Source organism: Somniosus microcephalus, chromosome 1 (genome assembly GCF_052327205.1).
Source record: "Somniosus microcephalus isolate GS21.2 chromosome 1, FLI_Smic_1.0, whole genome shotgun sequence".
NCBI classification, from domain to species: Eukaryota; Metazoa; Chordata; class Chondrichthyes; order Squaliformes; family Somniosidae; genus Somniosus; species Somniosus microcephalus.
Window position 1 is genome coordinate 218,776,339 of NC_140987.1, and position 19,067 is coordinate 218,795,405.

General features: G+C 46.1%; 1 protein-coding gene across 5 annotated transcripts in view; it reads left to right on the plus strand.

The window, feature by feature from the left end:
* arhgef28a (Rho guanine nucleotide exchange factor (GEF) 28a) overlaps window positions 1-19,067 on the plus strand; it is a 678,106-nt gene that overhangs the window by 556,527 nt on the left and 102,512 nt on the right. For all 5 annotated transcript variants that reach the window (XM_085990347.1, XM_085990327.1, XM_085990336.1 and 2 more), the window contains one exon: window positions 11,803-12,115. In XM_085990347.1, the coding sequence (XP_085846473.1) occupies window positions 11,803-12,115 (313 nt within the window). The remainder of the gene's footprint in view (window positions 1-11,802; window positions 12,116-19,067) is intronic.

The window sequence follows — 19,067 nt, forward strand, 5'->3', positions numbered from 1 at the left end:
CAGAGCTAACATCTCAACACGCCGACTGGTTCACAGGAATGAGTCATACAGATCCTGGGATCTTTATGAAAGAGAAGTCAGGGGCGGAGCCAAGAGCCAAGACCTGGAACCTCCCAGGTTAGTCGGGAAAGAGGAAGTGAAACTATACACAGTGGGGGAGGGTAATATACATGAGTGCAAAACGAATACAGGATCAAGACAAACAGATTTCATTACACTCAGTAACAACGTCCATCCCGAATCGGAGCCTTCGCACACACTGCTCCTCCGACATGTCAAGGTATGGCACCTGCTGCCTAAAGACCTCCATTGCCCCTCCTCCTTCTGGCCAATCCCGGCCCTCTCTCCCGCCATCTTTCTGCCCCTTCATAGTGTTCGGCCATGAGGCCGTCGCCCTCCAAAGCATCTCCCATTCCGATGCCAGTTGGTCAAAAGGCTGTTAGGTCTAGTGCTCCAACTGCTCCGGACAGGTTTGAGGGTCCCAAGTACTCTAATGCTAAATTCCAAAAACTCTGCTCCACAGTAGCTCCCCAACTCTCTCCACCAACAATCGCAATGAACAGGCCAAGTGGCTGAAGCTTCTATACTAGAGCTGTCCCCTTTAAATAGCGCCCCCCGACTCCGAGAAGGGCCTGCTAACGCTCCTTCGAACTGTCACTAATAGCGCTAGGCGTAAAGGCTCCGGGCGCCACCCAATATCTGCTCAGGCGCCCCTAAAAGGCGTTGCACAATGAAATGACGTCATGATCTGCTTGCGCTCGCAGGCGCGCGCAAACACTTAGCGCAGGCGTTAAATGTATAGTCAATATGGGAGTTGTCGCTATCTTCATTGCGCCCGCCCCAACATTAGGTTACGCCCCAATTCTCGGTCTCTTTAGGTGTTAACCGCTGGCGCAAACAACCGAATTTCTAGGCCAATATTTTCAAAGGTGGATCTTGTCCGCGGGTATCACCAGGTTCCGGTGCACCCCCAAGATGTTCCCAAGACGGCGGTCATCACACCTTTTGGCCTTTTCGAATTTTTCAGAATGCCTTTCGGGTTAAAAAATGCAGCGCAGGCTTTCCAGTGGCTCATGGACTCTGTTTTACGGGATTTGCCTTTCCTTTTCGTATATCTGGACGATATACTCGTCGCTAGCAAGAACCCCAAGGAACACGTGTTACATCTACGCCAGCTCTTCACTCGGTTAAGCCAGCATAGCCTCATTGTCAACCCGGCCAAATGCCAATTCGGTCTCACCAGCATCGATTTCCTGGGGCACAGGATAACATCAGACGGCGCCGTTCCACTAGCCACCAAGGTCGAGGCTGTTACAGCTTTTCTACGTCCCCTCGCTGTTAAGTCCTTGCAGGAATTCCTGGGGGTGGTTAATTTTTACCATCATTTTGTCCCCAAGGCAGCGCAGTTGATGCAACCGCTGTATGAAGCACTGAAAGGGAAATCTGGCAAAGACCTCATCAACTGGACTCCCCAGATGGACCAGGCCTTCCTAGATACCAAAGCAGCACTGGCAGATGCAACCATGCTGGCACACCCTATTCCAGGTGCAACCATCGCTCTCACGACGGATGCTTCGGACTCCGCCATTGGAGCGATGCAGGAGCAGTGGGTAGACGGGACTTGGCAGCCGCTGGCCTTTTTCAGCCGCCAACTACGCAAGAACGAACGCCAGTACAGCACGTTCGATAGGGAGTTGCTCGCCCTGTTTTTGGCTATTCGACATTTTTGCTTTCTGCTAGGACGCCCGTTCACCGCGTTTGTGGACCATAAACCACTCACGTTTGCCATGGCCAAAACGTCTGAACCTTGGTCAGCGCGGCAACAGCGCCACCTCACCTTCATTTCGGAATTCACCACCGATCTGCGACACGTCTCGGGCAAGGACAATCTCGTGGCCGATTGCGCCTCCCGCGCTCCTGTCCTGGCAGTTAACCTGGGCGTCGATTTCGCTGGCTTAGCGGAAGAGCAGTTGGCTGACCCCGAAGTTCAAGCGTACCGGACCACGCCTTCCAGTTGGCAAGTCGTTGACGTTCAGTTCCACTCAGCAGGAACCACCCTTTTGTGCGACACATCCATGGGAATGCCTTGTCCCATAGTGCCGGTCGAGTGGCGCAAGAAAGTCTTTCGGGCGATACACGGGTTGTCGCACCCAGGGATGCGAGCTTCGCAACGTCTCATGTCCCGCAAGTTCGTGTGGAAGGGCATGCACTTAGATGTCCGAGATTGGACAAACAATTGTATTGATTGTCAAAAAGCAAAAGTCAACCGGCATGTTAAAGCCCCTTTGGCTGAGTTTCCAGTGCCAGAGCGACGGTTTGACCACGTGCACGTGGTTTCACGCATCTCCTCACAATAGTGGACCACACCACCAGGTGGCCAGAGGCGATTCCGTTGGTCGCTACCACTACAGCTGATATTGCCAGGGCATTCCTGTCATCGTAGGTGGCTCGCTTCGGCGTCCCATCCGACATATCATCGGACCGAGGTCCACAATTCACTTCCGAATTATGGAACGCCGTTGCACACAGCTTAGGTACCAAGCTACACCGTACCACCGCCTACCATCCGCAGGTGAACGGCCTGTGCGAAAGGTTCCATCGGTCGCTTAAGGCATCCCTTCGTGCAAGCCTGCGCGGATCCAACTGGGTAGACAGATTGCTTTGGGTGATGCTAGGGCTAAGGACGGCTCCCAAGGAAGACCTTCAGTCTTCATCAGCTGAGTTAGTTTACGGGCAAACCTTGAGGGTCCCTGGTGACTTCCTGCCTCCGCATACAGAACCGTGGTCTGCAACTCAGCAGCTTATCCAGCATCGCGAGGCGGCCAAGAACTTCCTGCCCATTCCGACCTCGCATCATGGCTTACAGAGGCCTCATGTTCCTGCAGACCTCATGTCCGCCGATTATGTCTTCATCAGGCATGACGCGCACAGAGACCCACTTAAACCACCATACGCCGGCCCATTTCGTGTCATATCTGCCGGTGAGAAATATTTCACCGTCGACGTAGGCGGCAGACCGGACACTGTCTCCATCGACCGCCTGAAGGCCGCTCACCTCGATCGCACTGAAACAATAGTGCCTGCCCAGCCACCTCGCCGAGGACGACCACTGTTGCACGCCGATTCATCATTACAACAGCCAGCCGTTGAACCGCCTACAGATGCCTCATCGTCGTTTTCGCAGTCAGACATGGGGATTCTGGGGGGGCGCCTGTGGAGGAGCCACAAGAGACTCGGTGTACTTTAGTATAATCCCCTTAATTGTATTATAGTGCAGCCGGGGACTGCACCTTTAAACTGATTGTTACCTTTACAGTGTGTGTTTGCCTTTATCCTGCGTGGTGACGTCATGACGCCGATCACGTGACCGCCAGTGGCGCGAAGAACGTGGGGACGTCATGACGTCAGCTTAGAGAACTTTCCAGCAGTCTTCGACTACCTGGCATCTTGAACGAACGTGTTTTGATTTCCTCCTTGTAACATCCAGCAAACTTCGTTGTTATTAAATTCCAGTCTTTTAATCCATCGAGTTGAGCTGAATTATTTAGTTAGGAACCTCCGTTCCTACAGTATGTTATTTAACAACAAGAGATTAACTGCATGCTCTTTAAGGCATCAAAGGAAGCAGCTGCCACCATTCTTTACCCAGCTTTATTTAGTAAAATGCTTACCTGTCAGCTTGGTGCAGTTCGTAGGACTGTCAATGCTAAATCAGAAGGCTCAAGCATTTGAGCACCAGGCATTTGAGTTCATACCTAGGCTGACACTTCAGTGCAGTGCAAATTTTCAGAGATGCAATCATTTGAATGAAATATTAGACATAGGCCCCATCTACCTGTCCCGGTGATTTAAAGTAAACTTTAAAGATAACGTGGCCAGAATTCCTCCCTCAACCAACACCATCAAAATAGATTATCTGCCCATTCACCTTATTGCTGCTTGTAGAGCATTGCTGTGTGCAAAACAGCTGCTGCACTTGCCCACATAACAACCACTGATAAGTAATCATTTGCGGCTGCTTTTAGTTTGAGGCGCTCGACAGGCTGGAGCTTGCCTGCTGCCCGCTCGCTGTTACTGCCATTTTAAAGCCCGGGTCTCATTACCATGCTGCCATGAGTTTCCAGCCCCAAACTGGTGCTTTAAGGCAGGCTGCCAGTTAAGGAGGACTGGAAATCAGAGCTGGAGTTTGGGGGGGAGGGGGCGGGGGTGGTGAAGTGACCCTGTTTCTCCTGGCCCACAAAGTTGAAAGTTAAAAAATAATTTCAACCCTTTTCAGAGCAGCCTGCAGCGATCCCTTTAAAGACCCTTGGTAAAGCCGCTCAATGCCAGAACAAGCCAGTGCTGTGTGTATCACGAATGCACTGCCCATTTGTACTTCAAAATTACAATCAGGGTCCTATATACATCATTTCAAATGGCCTCCCACTTGAAACAGGCAGGTGTGCCAGCTGCCCATCTCAGAGTTCCAGTTTAGATGGTAGCGCACTGTTTACACCCGGCGGATTCGCTGAATATCAGCCTCATTGTATGTGAAGCACCCGTGATATTTCTGAAAGTTGTGATAATGGGTAATTTTCCAATGATGGGGAGCCTTGCTTTCTGCCAGTGCAAAGTAGGAATTCTAACGGCTGGAAAATTGTGGGCAACTTTCGCCTTAATTTCTGATATGCACTTCTGACGAGCAGTTGGAAAGTTACCCTATCGTCTCTCTTTTCTTCAAAGTATCCTATAAATACTCCAAAGTAGCCTATAAATACTCAGCGTATTGTATTACAGTTTGTAGCTGCAGTATCATTTTGCAAGTCAAAATATTCATGAATTAAAAGCCATTCGTCTTTTCTTGCAATTATGCAAATTTAAAATAGTATTGTTGGAGATAGTTGTATTGGTCATGCCGGGAGAGGTAAAATTTATCTGCTAACATGTTGAATGGCATAAGCTGGTCTTCATAGAGTAACGGACCTAATCTAATGATCATTTCTCATGCCAGGCTCTGAATCTACCTCAGATAAGTCTTCCTGGAGGTCCCACTTTTGCCAAGTTGGGCAGATCGACCTGGTGGAGAGCAATCATGGGGTGCTTCTAATCTAGTCACCAATGTTTTGTTATATCTTTGGAGTAAAATCTTGAATATGACTAGTTAAAATGTAACCACATAACAGACCAGAGCATTTCATTTGGTTCACCAGAGAAGACAAGTCTTCAGGAAGTTACAGAACAACAGGAAACTGTCGCTCTGACTCTTTCTTCTGAAGTGCTCCCCGAACTGTTTAATCTAAAATATTATTTGTCTAAATGAATGACTTTTATCAGTAAGTATGGACTAATGATCCAGAGACGTCAGTTCAAATCCCACCATGGCAGCTGGGGAATTTAAATTTAATTAAATAAATCTGGAATGAAATGCTAGTATCAGTACTGGTAACCATGAAACTATCGGATTGTCGTAAAAACCCATCTGGTTCACTAATGTCCTTTAGGGAAGGAAATCTGCCGTCCTTACCTGGTCTGGTGACTCCAGACCCACAGCAGTGTGGTTGACTCTTAACTGACCTCTGAAATGGCCTAGCAAGCCACTCAGTTGTAAAAAACCACTATGAAAATCAATCTATAGGAATAAAACCGGACAGACCACCCAGCATCGATCTCGGCACCGGCTAGGGACACGACAACAGCACACCCAGCCCACTCGACCCTGCAACGTTCTCCTCATCAACATCTGGGGACTTGTGCCAAAATTAGGAGCGCTGTCCCACAGACTAGTCAAGCAACAGCCTGACATAGTCATACTCACAGAATCATACAACCAATGTCCCAAACTCCTCCATCACCATCCCTGGGTATGTCCTGTCCCACTGGCAGGACAGACCCACCAGGGGTGGCGGTACAGTGGTATACAGTTGGGAAGATTTCCAGCATCCGCCGTATTTTGCTCTCGTACTAGTGTTTGGTTCACTGCCATACCTCTTCTAGGAATGCCTACCTTGAAGAAGTTCTGCTCTTCTCTTTGACGGGATCTCCGTTTGGCTCTTCAACCTTGTTCATCTTCATTACTTTCAGTTTCCCATCTCGTGTTCGATCAGGTATCTGCCAAGACTCGGTTTCACAGCCTCATCATTTTCCTCAGCAACTGTTTCCGGTTCCGACTTATTCCACGTGGATTCCAACTAAACTTCCACCCTTCGTGTTTCGGATCCACCCAGGATTACAAATATCTCCAAGATATTCATCGTTCCTCAAACTACTGCTCTCGCCACATCTTGAGATCCACGTTCAATGCCATGCGGCACCACATGGACACTCTCGACCCCTCTCTTCAGCAGCACCGACGCACTCTATCTCAAAGCTGTCCGGGTCCACAGTTCCATTTCATCCTTCGACTCATCCGATGCTTCAACAAAAAACTTTTTTTCTTCCTTTCCGATGTCAAGGATCGCAAGCTTCATCAACTCTTGAACACCAACGCCCCTCTGGAACCTTCTTCCCCTTCACTTTCCTCTGACCCCCCCTTCTCCCAATCTCACCCCTTGCCACGTTTTCACTATCCCCTCTGACCTTCCCTTCTCTGACCCCAAAAGATCAGTCCTCAGCAAAAGCCTGAGCTTCATCCCCTTACGCCCCCACCTCAATGAATTTCGAGCTCGGCACGATGCTGAGCTCTTTTTCCGCCGCCTTCGTCTCCGTGCCCATCTCTCTGGCCAGGAGTCTTCTCCCCGCATGGCTGACCCTTTCTCCCGCTTTCAGAATTCCTGTTCTACCTGGACCCCTCCCCCCAGCCTCTTACCCTCTCTAGATCTTTTCATCGCTAACTGCCGCTGTGACATCGGCCGTCTCCATTTCTCTGCTTCCCCTCACTCACTGCAAGCTACCTCCCTCTGAACTTGCAGCACTCCAATCTCTCAGATCCAACCCCAACAATGTCATTAAACCTGCTGACAAGGATGGTGCTGTTGTAGTTTGGCGAACCGACCTCTACCTAGCAGAAGCTGAACGCCAACTCTCCGACACCACCTCCTACCTCCACCTGGACCATGACCCTACTACTGAATATCAAACCACCGTTTCCAAGACTGTCACTGACCTCATCTCCTCTGGAGATCTTCCCCCCGCGGCCACCAACCTCATAGTTCCCTAACCCCGCACAGCCCGCTTCTACCTCCTTACCAAGATCCACAAACAGGACTGCCCTGGTAGACCAATCGTTTCAGCCTGTTCTTGCCCCACGGAACTTACCTCTTCCTATCTCGACTCTATCTTTTCTCCCTTGTCCAGTCTCTTCCCACCTACATCCGTGACTCTTCTGACACCCTCCGCCACTTTAACAGTTTCCTGGCCCCAACCGCCTCATTTTCACCATGGACGTACAATCCCTCTACACCTCCATCCCCCACCAGGATGGCATGAGAGCGCTCTGCTTCTTCCTTGAACAGATGCCCAACCAGTCCCCATCCACCACCACCCTCCTCCGCCTGGCTGAACTTGTTCTCACATTGAACAACTTCTCCTTTGACTCCACTCATTTCTTCCAAATCAAAGGTGTTGCTATGGGTACTCGCATGGGTCCTAGCTATGCCTGCCTTTTCGTGGGATATGCGGAACACTCATTGTTCCAGTCCTACTCGAGTCCCCTCCCTCACCTCTTTTTCCGGTACATTGATGACTGTATCGGTGCCGTTTCCTGCTCTCGCTCTGAACTAGACAATTTCATTCACTGCCTCCAATTTCCACCCTTCCCTCACCTTCACATGGTCCATCTCCGACTCTTCCCTTCCCTTCCTCGACGTCTCCGTCTCCATCTCTGGGGATAGGTTATTGACCAATATTCACTACAAACCCACTGACTCCCACAGCTACCTGGACTAAACTTCCTCCCACCCCGCCTCCTGTAAGGACTCTATTCCATTCTCCCAGTTTCTCCATCTCCGCCGTATCTGCTCCGACGATGCCACCTTCCACACCAGTGCTTCTGACGTGTCTTCCTTTTTCCTCAACCGAGGATTCCCCTCTACCGTGGTTGACACGGCCCTCGACCGTGTCCGTTCTATCTCCTGCACTTCTGCCCTCACCCCTGCCCCTCCCTCCCGGAACCACGATAGGGTTCCCCTTGTTCTTACCTTTCGCCCCACCAGCCTCCACATTCAACGGATCATCCTCCGCCATTTCCGCCACCTCCAACGTGATCCCACCACCAAATGCATCTTCCCCTCCCCTCCCCTTTCAGCATTCCGTAGGGACCGCTCCCTCCGAGACACCCTAGTCCACTCCTCTATCACCCCCAGCACCCCTTCCCTTTCACCCGGCACCTTCCCGTGCAAGCACAGAACATGCAACACCTGCCCTTATACCTCCCCCCTTCCCACTTTCCAGGGCCCCAAACACCCCTTCCAGGTGAAACAGCGATTTACTTGTACTTCTTGCAATCTAGTATACTGTATTCACTGCTCACGATGTGGTCTCCTCTACATTGGGGAGACCAAACGCAGATTGGGTGACCGCTTTGCGGAACACCTCCGTTCAGTCCGTAAGGGTGACCCTGAGCTTCCGGTCACCCGTCATTTTAATTCACCGCCCCATTCCCACTCAGACCTCACCGTACTCGGGCTCTTGCATTGTTCCACGGAAACCCAGCGTAAGCTCGAGGAACAGCACCTCATCTTCCGATTAGGCACTTTACAGCCTTCCGGACTCAATATCGAGTTCAACAATTTCAGATCCTAACCTCGGTCCCCATTACATTTTTACATATATTTTGTGCCCTTCCCCCTTTTTTTCTCTCCCACATGGCAGCTGTGCCTCATTCTGCCAGCGCATTTCACACCTAATCTAGAGCCGTCTTTTGTCTCTCCACTAGTCCTATCACCATCTCGTCTCATTTTGAATACCTCTTAATGTCTCTTCACTTCTCTTTTGTTCTCTCATCCCCATTTCCCAGCCCCCAAACTGGCCTTTTAATCTGTTTCATTTCCTGTGCTTTTTCAGTCCCGACGAAGGGTTTCGACCTGAAACGTTGACTCTATTTCTCTCTCCACGGATGTTGTCTGGCCTGCTGAATTTTTCCAGCATTTTCTGTTGTTATTTCGGAATTCCAGCATCCGCAGTATTTTGCTATCATACAGTTGGGAAGAGGTGGCCCTGGGAATCCTCAACATTGACTCTGGACCCCATTCAGGTCAAACATGGGCAAGGAAACCTCCTGCTGATTACCACCTACCGCCCTCCCTCAGCTGATGATTGTTGAACACCACTTGGAAGAAGCACTGAGAGTAGCAAGGGCACAGAATGTACTTTGGGTGGGGGACTTCAATGTCCATCGCCAAGAGTGGCTTGGTAGCACCACTACTGACCGAGCTGGCCGAGTCCTGAAGGACATAACTGCCAGTCTGGGCCTGCAACAGGTGGTGAGAGAACCAACAGGAGGGAAAACCTACTTGACCTTATCCTCACCAATCTTCCTGTCAGAATTGGTAGCAGTGACCACCGCACAGTCAAGTCCCATCTTCACACTGAGGATGCCCTCCATCGTGTTGTGTAGCACTACCACCGTGCCAAACGGGATAGATTCAGAACAGATCTTGCAGCTCAAAACTGGGCATCCATGAGGTGCTGTGGGCCATCAGCAGCAGCAGAATTGTATTCCACCACAATTTGTAACCTCATGGCTCGGCATATCCCTCACTTTACCATTACCATCAAGCCAGGTGACCAACTCTGGTTCAATGAGGAGTGTAGAAGAGTATGCCAGGAGCAGCACCAGGCGTACCGAAAAATGCAGTGGCAACCTGGGGAAGCTGCAACACAGAACTACATGCATGCTAAAAAGCAGAATCAGCATGCTATAGACAGGGCTAAGCGATCCCATAATCAACGGATCAGATCAAAGCTCGGATTAGATTTGTCCAGCTTTTTGTGGACAGGACATACCTGGGCAGTTTTCCACATTGTCGGATAGATGCCAGTGTTATAGCTGTACTGGAACAGCTTGGCTAGAGGTGCGGCTAGATCGGGAGCACAGTCTTCAGCACGACAGCCAGGATGCTTTCGGGGCCCACAGCCTTTGCTGTATCCAGTGCGCTCAGCTGTTTCATGATATCATGTGGAGTGAATCGAATTGTCTGAAGACTGGCTTCTGTGATGGTGGGGACCTCAGGAGTAGGCCAATATGGATCATCCACTCGGCACTTCTGGCTGAAGATGGTTGTAAATGTTTCAGCCTTGTCTTTGCCCTCACGTGCTGGGCTCCACCATCATTGAGGATGGGGATATTCATGGAGCCTCCTCCTCCCATTAATTGTTTAATAGTCCACCACCATTCACAACTGGATGTGGCAGGATTGCAGAGCTTTGTCATAAATACTGTGGCAATAAGAGCAGGTCAGAGGCTAGGTATTCTGTGGTTAGTGCCTCACCTCCTGACACCCCAAAGCCTTTCCACCATCTACAAGGCACAAGTCAGGAGTGTGATGGAATATTCTCCACTTGCCTGGATGAGTGCAGCTCCAACAACACTCAAGAAGCTCGACACCATCCAGGACAAAGCAGCTTGCTTGATTGGCACCCCATCCACCACCTTAAACATTCACTCCCTCCACCACCGGCGTACTGTGGCTGCAGTGTGTACCATCTACAAGATGCACTGCAGCAACTTGCCAAGGCTTCTTCGGCAACACCTCCCAAACCCACGACCTCTACCACCTAGAAGGACAAGGGCAACAGGCACTTGGGAACACCACCACCTCCAAGTTCCCCTCCAAGTCACACACCCTCCTGACTTGTAAGTATATTGTCGATCCTTCATCGTCACTGGGTCAAAATCCTGGAACTCCTTCCCTAACAGCACTGTGGGCGTATCAGCACCACACAGACTGCAGCGGTTCAAGAAGGTGGTTCACATCCACCTTCTCAAGGGCAATTAGGGATGAGCAATAAATGCTGGCCTTGCCAGCGACGCCCACATCCCATGAACGAATATAAAAAAATCTATCAGGTATTTCTCTAAGCCACTATGTATAGTGATACAACCTTCAGAAATGCTCTGTGTTTTAAGAATTATAATAAGATTAATTCTTTGAATTATATTTAACTAATTATAGTGTGTCACAGTAGAGTTATGTCGGATGACAAGCTCCTATAATTATAGTCTGTCAGATAGTGTGACAACAAGAAATCACAACCTGCCAATTAACATCCCCATATCTAATTCAATGTCAGGAATCAGAACAGTCTGTCATCTCCCTGCATGTATATTCATCTGTGATGTAATTTATGCTCTCTTTTCCAGTTCTATATTTACATGGCTAGTACTATACTTGCATGGCTTAGGCACAATTGCTATGTAATGAATGGGATTACATACAGTTATACGTGATATATACAAGCTATTCAGGTGGTTTAATGTACTTCTCTTTGTTTGCAATTTTATATATTGTATCTCCTTTCCTTCTTTAACCTGTCCCCATTATGCACGCCATAACTGGCTAAGAGGGAAAGGAGGCAATTAGTCAATATTGCTTTTGTATTGGTTGCTTGGTCACGTATGAAAAAGATCTGGGTCTACTCCTTTTTTCCCCCCTTTCCCTCTTTAGGAAAGTGCCTGGCCTTTGTTCCGCACCTCTCCCTGAAGGCATGGTTGAGATCAGGAATCATCATTGTGTGTGGGGTGGGGGAGGGAATACAGAATGTGTGAACCAGCATCCTACCACTCTGCAGCAGATAGATGCACAATGAAGTGTTTCTAATTTCTAAAATAAGTAATATCACTGTTTACTTTATTTGCCCTTATTTTAAGTGCCTTAATTTCTACAGGTCCCCGTTCACACTCGAACAGGAAGCTTGGGCGGTACAGGACTAGACACAGCATCAGTCTTTGTAAATGAGGCTGCACTCCAGTATTCTCTGAACAGCCATCAGAGAGTGAACAGTGTATGGACGTTTTCTGAATCTCACAAGGTGGAGAGCTCCTTGGGCTCCACTGTTAGGATTAATGAGAACCTGAAATATGAAGTTCCTGTTCAGCTTCTGAGTACAACCAATCAGCTCCTGAAACCGACAGGTGTCCAGCAACAGATACCAACAAAATTGGCGAGTTTCTCCAAAGGAAACAAGGAAAAAAACAAAGGTAAATGAAAACAATCTTGCAATTGTTCACACTTCCTGTCCATATTACCCTTGTATTCTAAATCATAATTTTTGAGTAACACTTTTATGTCAACATGTATAACGGGAGAAAAAAATTAAAAAATGTTGCCTGCTATATTGTAATGACAGGCCTCCAGCCGCTAGATGGTTGCAGTTCCTGTCCCTCTACATCCTCTATTGTGCACAGAATTGAAATTGCCCCTCAACTAACAACCATATAACAGTATATCTGGTCATTTATCAACTTGCTATGTGTAAATCGGCTTTTGTTTTTACCTACATTACAGCAGTGAATACATTCAAAAGTGCTTCATTGGCTGTGAAGAGCTTTGGGACATCCTGAAGATGTGAATGTAGATTCTTTTCTATTTTTCATATATTGTTGTATTACTAATGTTTTGTACTATATTTCCTATTTAACAAAGGAAGACACCTTTACAGAAATGAATGAGGAAAGGGAACAGTAAGTGGGGTTTGCCGTGCAGTGAAATAAACTATACTTCAGTAGCATGATTTTATCTCTCCTTCCATACTGAAGTTCAGTGTGTTTTAATAAATTCTACTTTGTGTATTAGAAATTTGTACATGTCAGAATGGACAGTTCCCTGAGCTTCTCATATTGTTTGATAATAGTACTGCTCGATGGTAATTAGGAGTTGACTTCATCTGACATTGTTGGCTTATTTGATCAGTTATAGTGAAGTGGGAAAGAAGGAATGAACTGGCATCTACGTAGTACCTTTCACAATAACAACAGAAAACTCTGGAAAAACTCAGCAGGCCAGGGCAGCATCCGTGGAGAGAGAAACAGAGTTAACGTTTCAGGCCGATGACCTTTCATTCTGACGAAGGGTCATCGACCTGAAACGTTAACTCTGTTTCTCTCTCCACAGATGCTGCCCTGGCCTGCTGAGTTTTTCCAGCGTTTTCTGTTGTTATTTCGGATTTCCAGCACCTGCAGTATTTTGCTATCATAGTACTTTTCACATCCTCAGGATATTCCAAAGTATTTTATAGCCAATGAATTACTTTTGAAACATGGTCACTATTGTTTTGTAGGCAAACATGGCCGACAACTTGCTGTCAGCAAGGTTCCACCAACAGCAAATGGAAGAATGAGCAGATTACCATTTCTTTTGTGGTATTGGTCGAGGGGTAAATTTTGGCCAGGACACGGGGAGAACTCCCTTGGTCTTCTTTGAATACTGCTATAGGATCTTTTGCATCCCCTTGAGCAGACAGATATTGCCTCGGTTTAATGCCTCATCCAAAAGACACATCTCCAACAAGACAATATTCCCTCAGTACTGCACTGAAGTACCGGCCTGGATTATGTGCTCAATTCCAGGAGTAGTGCATGAACCCACAATCTTCTGACTCAGAGGTGAGCGTGATACTACTGAACCAGAAGGAATGGTATCTTAACTTGATCTCAGAGTTGTGTTTATACAATTTAATACCAAACAAAGGCTGCAATGGTCCTGGCTGTGTGCACTGCTATTCTGTAATTAGCTATGTAGCAATTACACACAGTTACTACTGAATCATTAGCCTATAACTTTCTGCTCTTTCACATGGTAATTGATCACTAGTGATAGGTTGGAGCCATTCAATAGAATCTAACATATAATAAAGAAAATTGTAACCAGTTTAATAACTGGAAGTTGACCTATTTGGCCTTTAAAGATTGTGACATAGTTTCTGTCACTGATCAATGTGACCAAAGCCCCTCTAGCATATGACCTCGTATTTCAGAAGCTTTATATATTAACAAAATCATTTATTAAAAGAGATAAAATTATGGGTTCAAAATTCTGGGTTTTCTTTAACTAATAGGTGTCAAAATGCCTGGTGTAAAATTGCCTTGAGAAATAGTAAAACTTACAAAATTGAGAAGATATGCAGAGATCTGCAGATCTGTGATTTCAAATGTTAGATTAATGTGACCCTTGTTTAAAGCCTGCAAAGAACGGGTGTAGATGGAACATTGCCACTAAAACAAAAATGGTCTGATACTTGAGTGGAGCACATACACTCACTCCTTGGGTGTGGACTTTGGTTTTGTGCAATAGTGTAAAGTGAGTGATAGCGAATCGCCCACCGGTTTTACATCTCTCCCCGTTTTTATCTCCACTGAAGTCATGAGTTTTTTACATACTGTGAATTAGATTGTGCCATTCATTGTGCAAAATGCCAACCAGCTGGAATGCACACTGAGTTGATACGGATGCCAAAGGCACATTACATAGTGGATAAAAATGCATTGGATCACTTTCACTTTTATCTGTATTTTGTAGGGTAGGTAATCAAAATTTACTTCAGTGTCTTAAAAGGGCACTATTCTCATGAAAAATGCTTGACAGTTTTTTGTTTAATGTGGGTAAAGAACTAGAACAGCCATCAATTTTGTCATTTTTCTTGAAACGGGCCAACTAATCTTTGACATGTTGAGTTACCTGTGGATAGAACCATGGAAACCTTCCAAAATAAATTGCTGCCAAGATATTTCTGCAAGAATATGGACAAGCCTTTGATGGCCTGTCAACCACCTGAGAGAGAATGATTTTGCATGTACTCCCTACATTTTCTCAAAATCTAGGGATCAAACACAAGATCTGATTGGAGGGGACAACAGCAATTTTGGTAACTCCTTAATGGCTGAGGAAGACTTGATTGTTTGACCTGTTAGAGCCGAGTGCAGCCAAACCTTTAGAAATTCCTTAAATATAAGACTACTTCACAGACGGGAGGTCAGATCTGACATGACTCCTCTCAGAGCCCCATTTGACAGGTTGGCTTTTACCCCTTAGATCACGACCACTCCTAGGGAATCCTGCATTTCCTGGACAATTTGTTTACATTTTCAGCTAAAAGACAAGTCCTTATTGTTGATTTATCTGAAAAAGCTACACAGATGTTGAGTAGCTTTAGTATAGTAATATTAATGTTATACTAAATATTTAAAATTTTACTCATCTATCTTCACCTTTCACTTTTTTGTACTTTTCTATACTTATTGTTCTAACTTTTGTTTTGTTTTATAAAATAATGTTTTAATGCTACTTCTGCTTCACTTTTGTTCTCACTGCTTCATATTTTCCTTTCTTCTATATTGTGCTCTAACTGGTAAAAATCTAGCAGGAAAAGCAAATGCTCAGCCTACTTGTGCAATGGCCATTTTGAGTCTTTTGATAAAGGCTTTCTCACGGTTCTATCTCCAAGGCTGCTAAGTGGAGTAATTTTTATGCAATTATGAAGTATTAATGTCTTCATCCGCCTTCTCAGGTTGGCAAGTCTTTAGGTTTGCTCCAGCCTGGTCTCCAACTCAATTCATGGAGATGCCCAACCTTGATTATTGTGCTGTACTGCTTTGGTAAAATTCATTTATATGAGAAGAATGAATGAGGAAGGACAGTAGTTTGTCTGTAATAGCTCTCACTGCTCGAATGTAGTTCAGTCTACCATATAAAAGCCGATTTCCTCCTGTCTACAACAATGGGACCTTTTATCATTTTCTGTGTGTGTATTTCCAATGTTGTATCAATTGGGTGTCTCTAGTTGCCAGCTGCTTTAAAAGAAATAAAGTGTGAAACCAGAACAGGGCATAACCCATGCTTGTGGCAAAGATCACCTATTTCACAACACTACTAAAAGAATGATGTTGTTTTTAAAGATGATTGCCTGTTAATTGTTCTGTAGAAGTGACCTATATTGAAAGAATGAGGAAGCTTATACCAAAAATAGGTAATTTATCTTTGTACACTGGCTGTGGAAATATACTGTTATCAGCATACTCAGAAGGTCGAATGAAGGCATTGGAATGCTTTGTTTTTGCTTTTTAATGAAACTCATCTTTGTTCCTGTCAGATGTTTATCATCAATATTTTGATTGCATAATGTCACACCTCACAGATATTTTCCTGTAAAATGCTTTACATTGCCACAACAGAGTAGAAAAGACATGTGTTAGAGCGTGTCAAGTAAATCAAGATGCATAGATAGTATGGCAGGTTATAAATAATGGATCACTAACATAAAGGCCCAGAGAAACTGGATATCACTGTGCCATTTTTACAGGCACAAAATGGCCAGCGAAGGCGTCCTGGGCGCCTATGCAGGAACCAGAACCAATATTGCGGGTGACAGGCGGAATAAGTGCACGCACGCGCTCCGCAATATTTGTTAGGGTTCCTGCATAGGTGTCCAGGGTGCGTGCCTGTATCTGGCATTAGGCCGATTGCATGTGCAAATTGGGGGCCAAACACCTGTTTCAGGCCCCTTTGCAAAATTGTATTGCGCCATGCATGCTACAGTCAGTTTTTTCAGGCGTTCAACAGCCAAACCAGCGATTCTTGAAGGGACTGCTGATGTGACAAGCCTCATTAGCTGCAGTAGTTCATTTTTCATAATTTATTATTCTACAACATACTTTCTGGTTACACAGAGGAGCAGAGGAATCTGGGGGTACAGATACACAAATCACTAAAAGTAGTGACACTCATTAAAAAGGCCATAAAAAGGCAAACAAAGCACTGGGGTTTATTTCTAGAGGGATAGAATTCAAAAGCAGAGAAGTTATGATAAATTTGTATTGAACCTTAATTAGACCGCACTTGGGAGTACTGTGCGCAGTTCTGGTCTCCATATTACAAAATGGAGATAGAGGTACTGGAAAAGGTTCAAAAAAGATTTACTAGGATGATACCAGAACTGAGACGTTATACCTAACCAGAAAGATTGAACAGGCTGGGGCTCTTTTCTTTAGAAAAGAGAAGATTGAGGAATAACCTGATAGAGGTCTTTAAGATTATGAAAGATTTTGATTGAGTAGACGTAGAGAAGATATTTCCACGTAGACACCAGAACTAGGGGCCATAAATATAGAATAGTCACTTATAAATCCAATAGGGAATTCAGGACAAACTCCTTTACCCAGAGAGTGGTTAGAATGTGGAATTCGCTACCACAAGGAGTAGTTGAGGCGACTAGCATTGATGCATTTAAGGGGAAGCTAGATAAACACATGAAGGAGAAAGGAATAGAAGGATATATTGATGTGATTAGATGAAGGGTGGGAGGAAGTTTGTGTGGAGCATAAACACTGGCATAGACCAGTTTGGCCGAATGGCCTGTTTCTGTGCTGTAAATACTATGTGATGCTATGTAGTATGCTATTTCTGACCTGTATAAAAATTGATTTCAGAACATCTCAGTTAGAGTACACAAATACACTACTTGGTGTGATACTAAAACTTAAAGATCAAGAAAGCTTTGGTCTGTGCTATGTTAATTGATTACAGTAGGGAGAGCTCGATAGTTGGCATGGGTTAGGGAGAGGAATAAAACGATAAGTGGTTCGTGGTCCTCATCATTCCTATACAGGGATTCCCACGGGAAGTGCATGCACGTTGACCTTGAATGAGGACAGGATCACGCTTGGCTGTGAATGACCCCACAGTCAGATGATATGATAACACACGTTACCTCTGGAGTCCCCCAAGGATCTATCAGCCTCGTCCTGTTACTCATCTACATGCTGCCCCTCGGCGATATCATCCGAAAACACAACATGTACGCTGACGATGCTCCGCTCTACCTCACCACCACCTCTCTTGACCCTTCCACTGTCTGTGATTTGTCACGTTGCTTGTCTGACATCTAGTACTGGATGGGCAGACATTTCCTCCAACTAAATATTGGGAAGACCAAAGCCATCCCCACCACAAACTCCTTTCCCTAGCCACTGACTCCATCCCTCTCTGGCAACTGTCTGTGTCTGAACCAGAGCATTCACACAGTGTCAGAGTTGACCCACAAGATGAGCTTCCGACCACATATCCATGCCATCACTAAGACCACCTACTTCCACATCTGTAACATCGCCCGACTCTGCCCCTGCCTCAGCTCATCTGCTGCTGAAACCCTCATCTATGCCTCTGTTACCTCTAGACTTGACTATTCCAATGCACTCCTGGCTTCCCTCCCATCTTCCACCCTCCATAAAGTTGAGCTCATTTAAAACTCTGCTGCCCTCCGACCTGGCACCAGGTCCCGTTCACCCATCACCCCTGTGCTCGCACCAGGTCCCGTTCACCCATCACCCCTGTGCTCGCTGACCTACATTGGCTCCCGGTCCGGCAACGCCTCAATTTTAAAATTCTCACCCTTGTTTTCAAATCCCTCCAAGGCTTGCCCCTCCCTATATCTGTAATCTTCTCCAGCCCCACAACCCTCCGAGATCTTTGCGCTCCTCCAATTCTGGCCTCTTGCGCATCCCGATCTTTATCGCTCCATCATTGGTGGCCACACTTGCAGCTGGCTGGGCCCTAAGCTCTGGAATTCCCTGCCTAAATCTCTCCTCCTCTCTACTTCTCCCTCCTTTAACACGCTCCTTAAAAGCTACATCTTTAACCAGCTTTTGGTCATCTGTCCTATTATCACTTTCTGCGGCTCAGTGTCAAATTTTGTTTGATAACGCTTCTGTGAAGCGCCTTGGGGAGTTTTACTACAATAAAGGCGCTATATAAATGCAAACTATTGTTATTTCTCAGGCTCCCAAACAAAAAAAATGGCGTCTTGGGCAAGATGCCATCTGGAGTGTGACACACATGAAACATGAGTACCACCTTTAAGAGAGATCGGAAAGAGGGGAAAAAAATGACCAAAATAAAAATGATTTGAAGAAGCCAAATAATGTCATTAACTTGGATGTACACCATTTCAGTTGTGGTTTTGGCCATCATTTTAAAAATTGATCAACCTCTAACCTTGTTGAAATACAATTGCACTGCACGGTGTGGACATTGTTAGTAAACAGTTAGAAATGAACTGTTCCCACCACTGATGGCTCTTATCTTACGGAGCATAAAAATTCTCTGTCACTCTATTTTGTTTCTTCAATAAAAACCAACAATGACCTTAGGGCTTTTCCC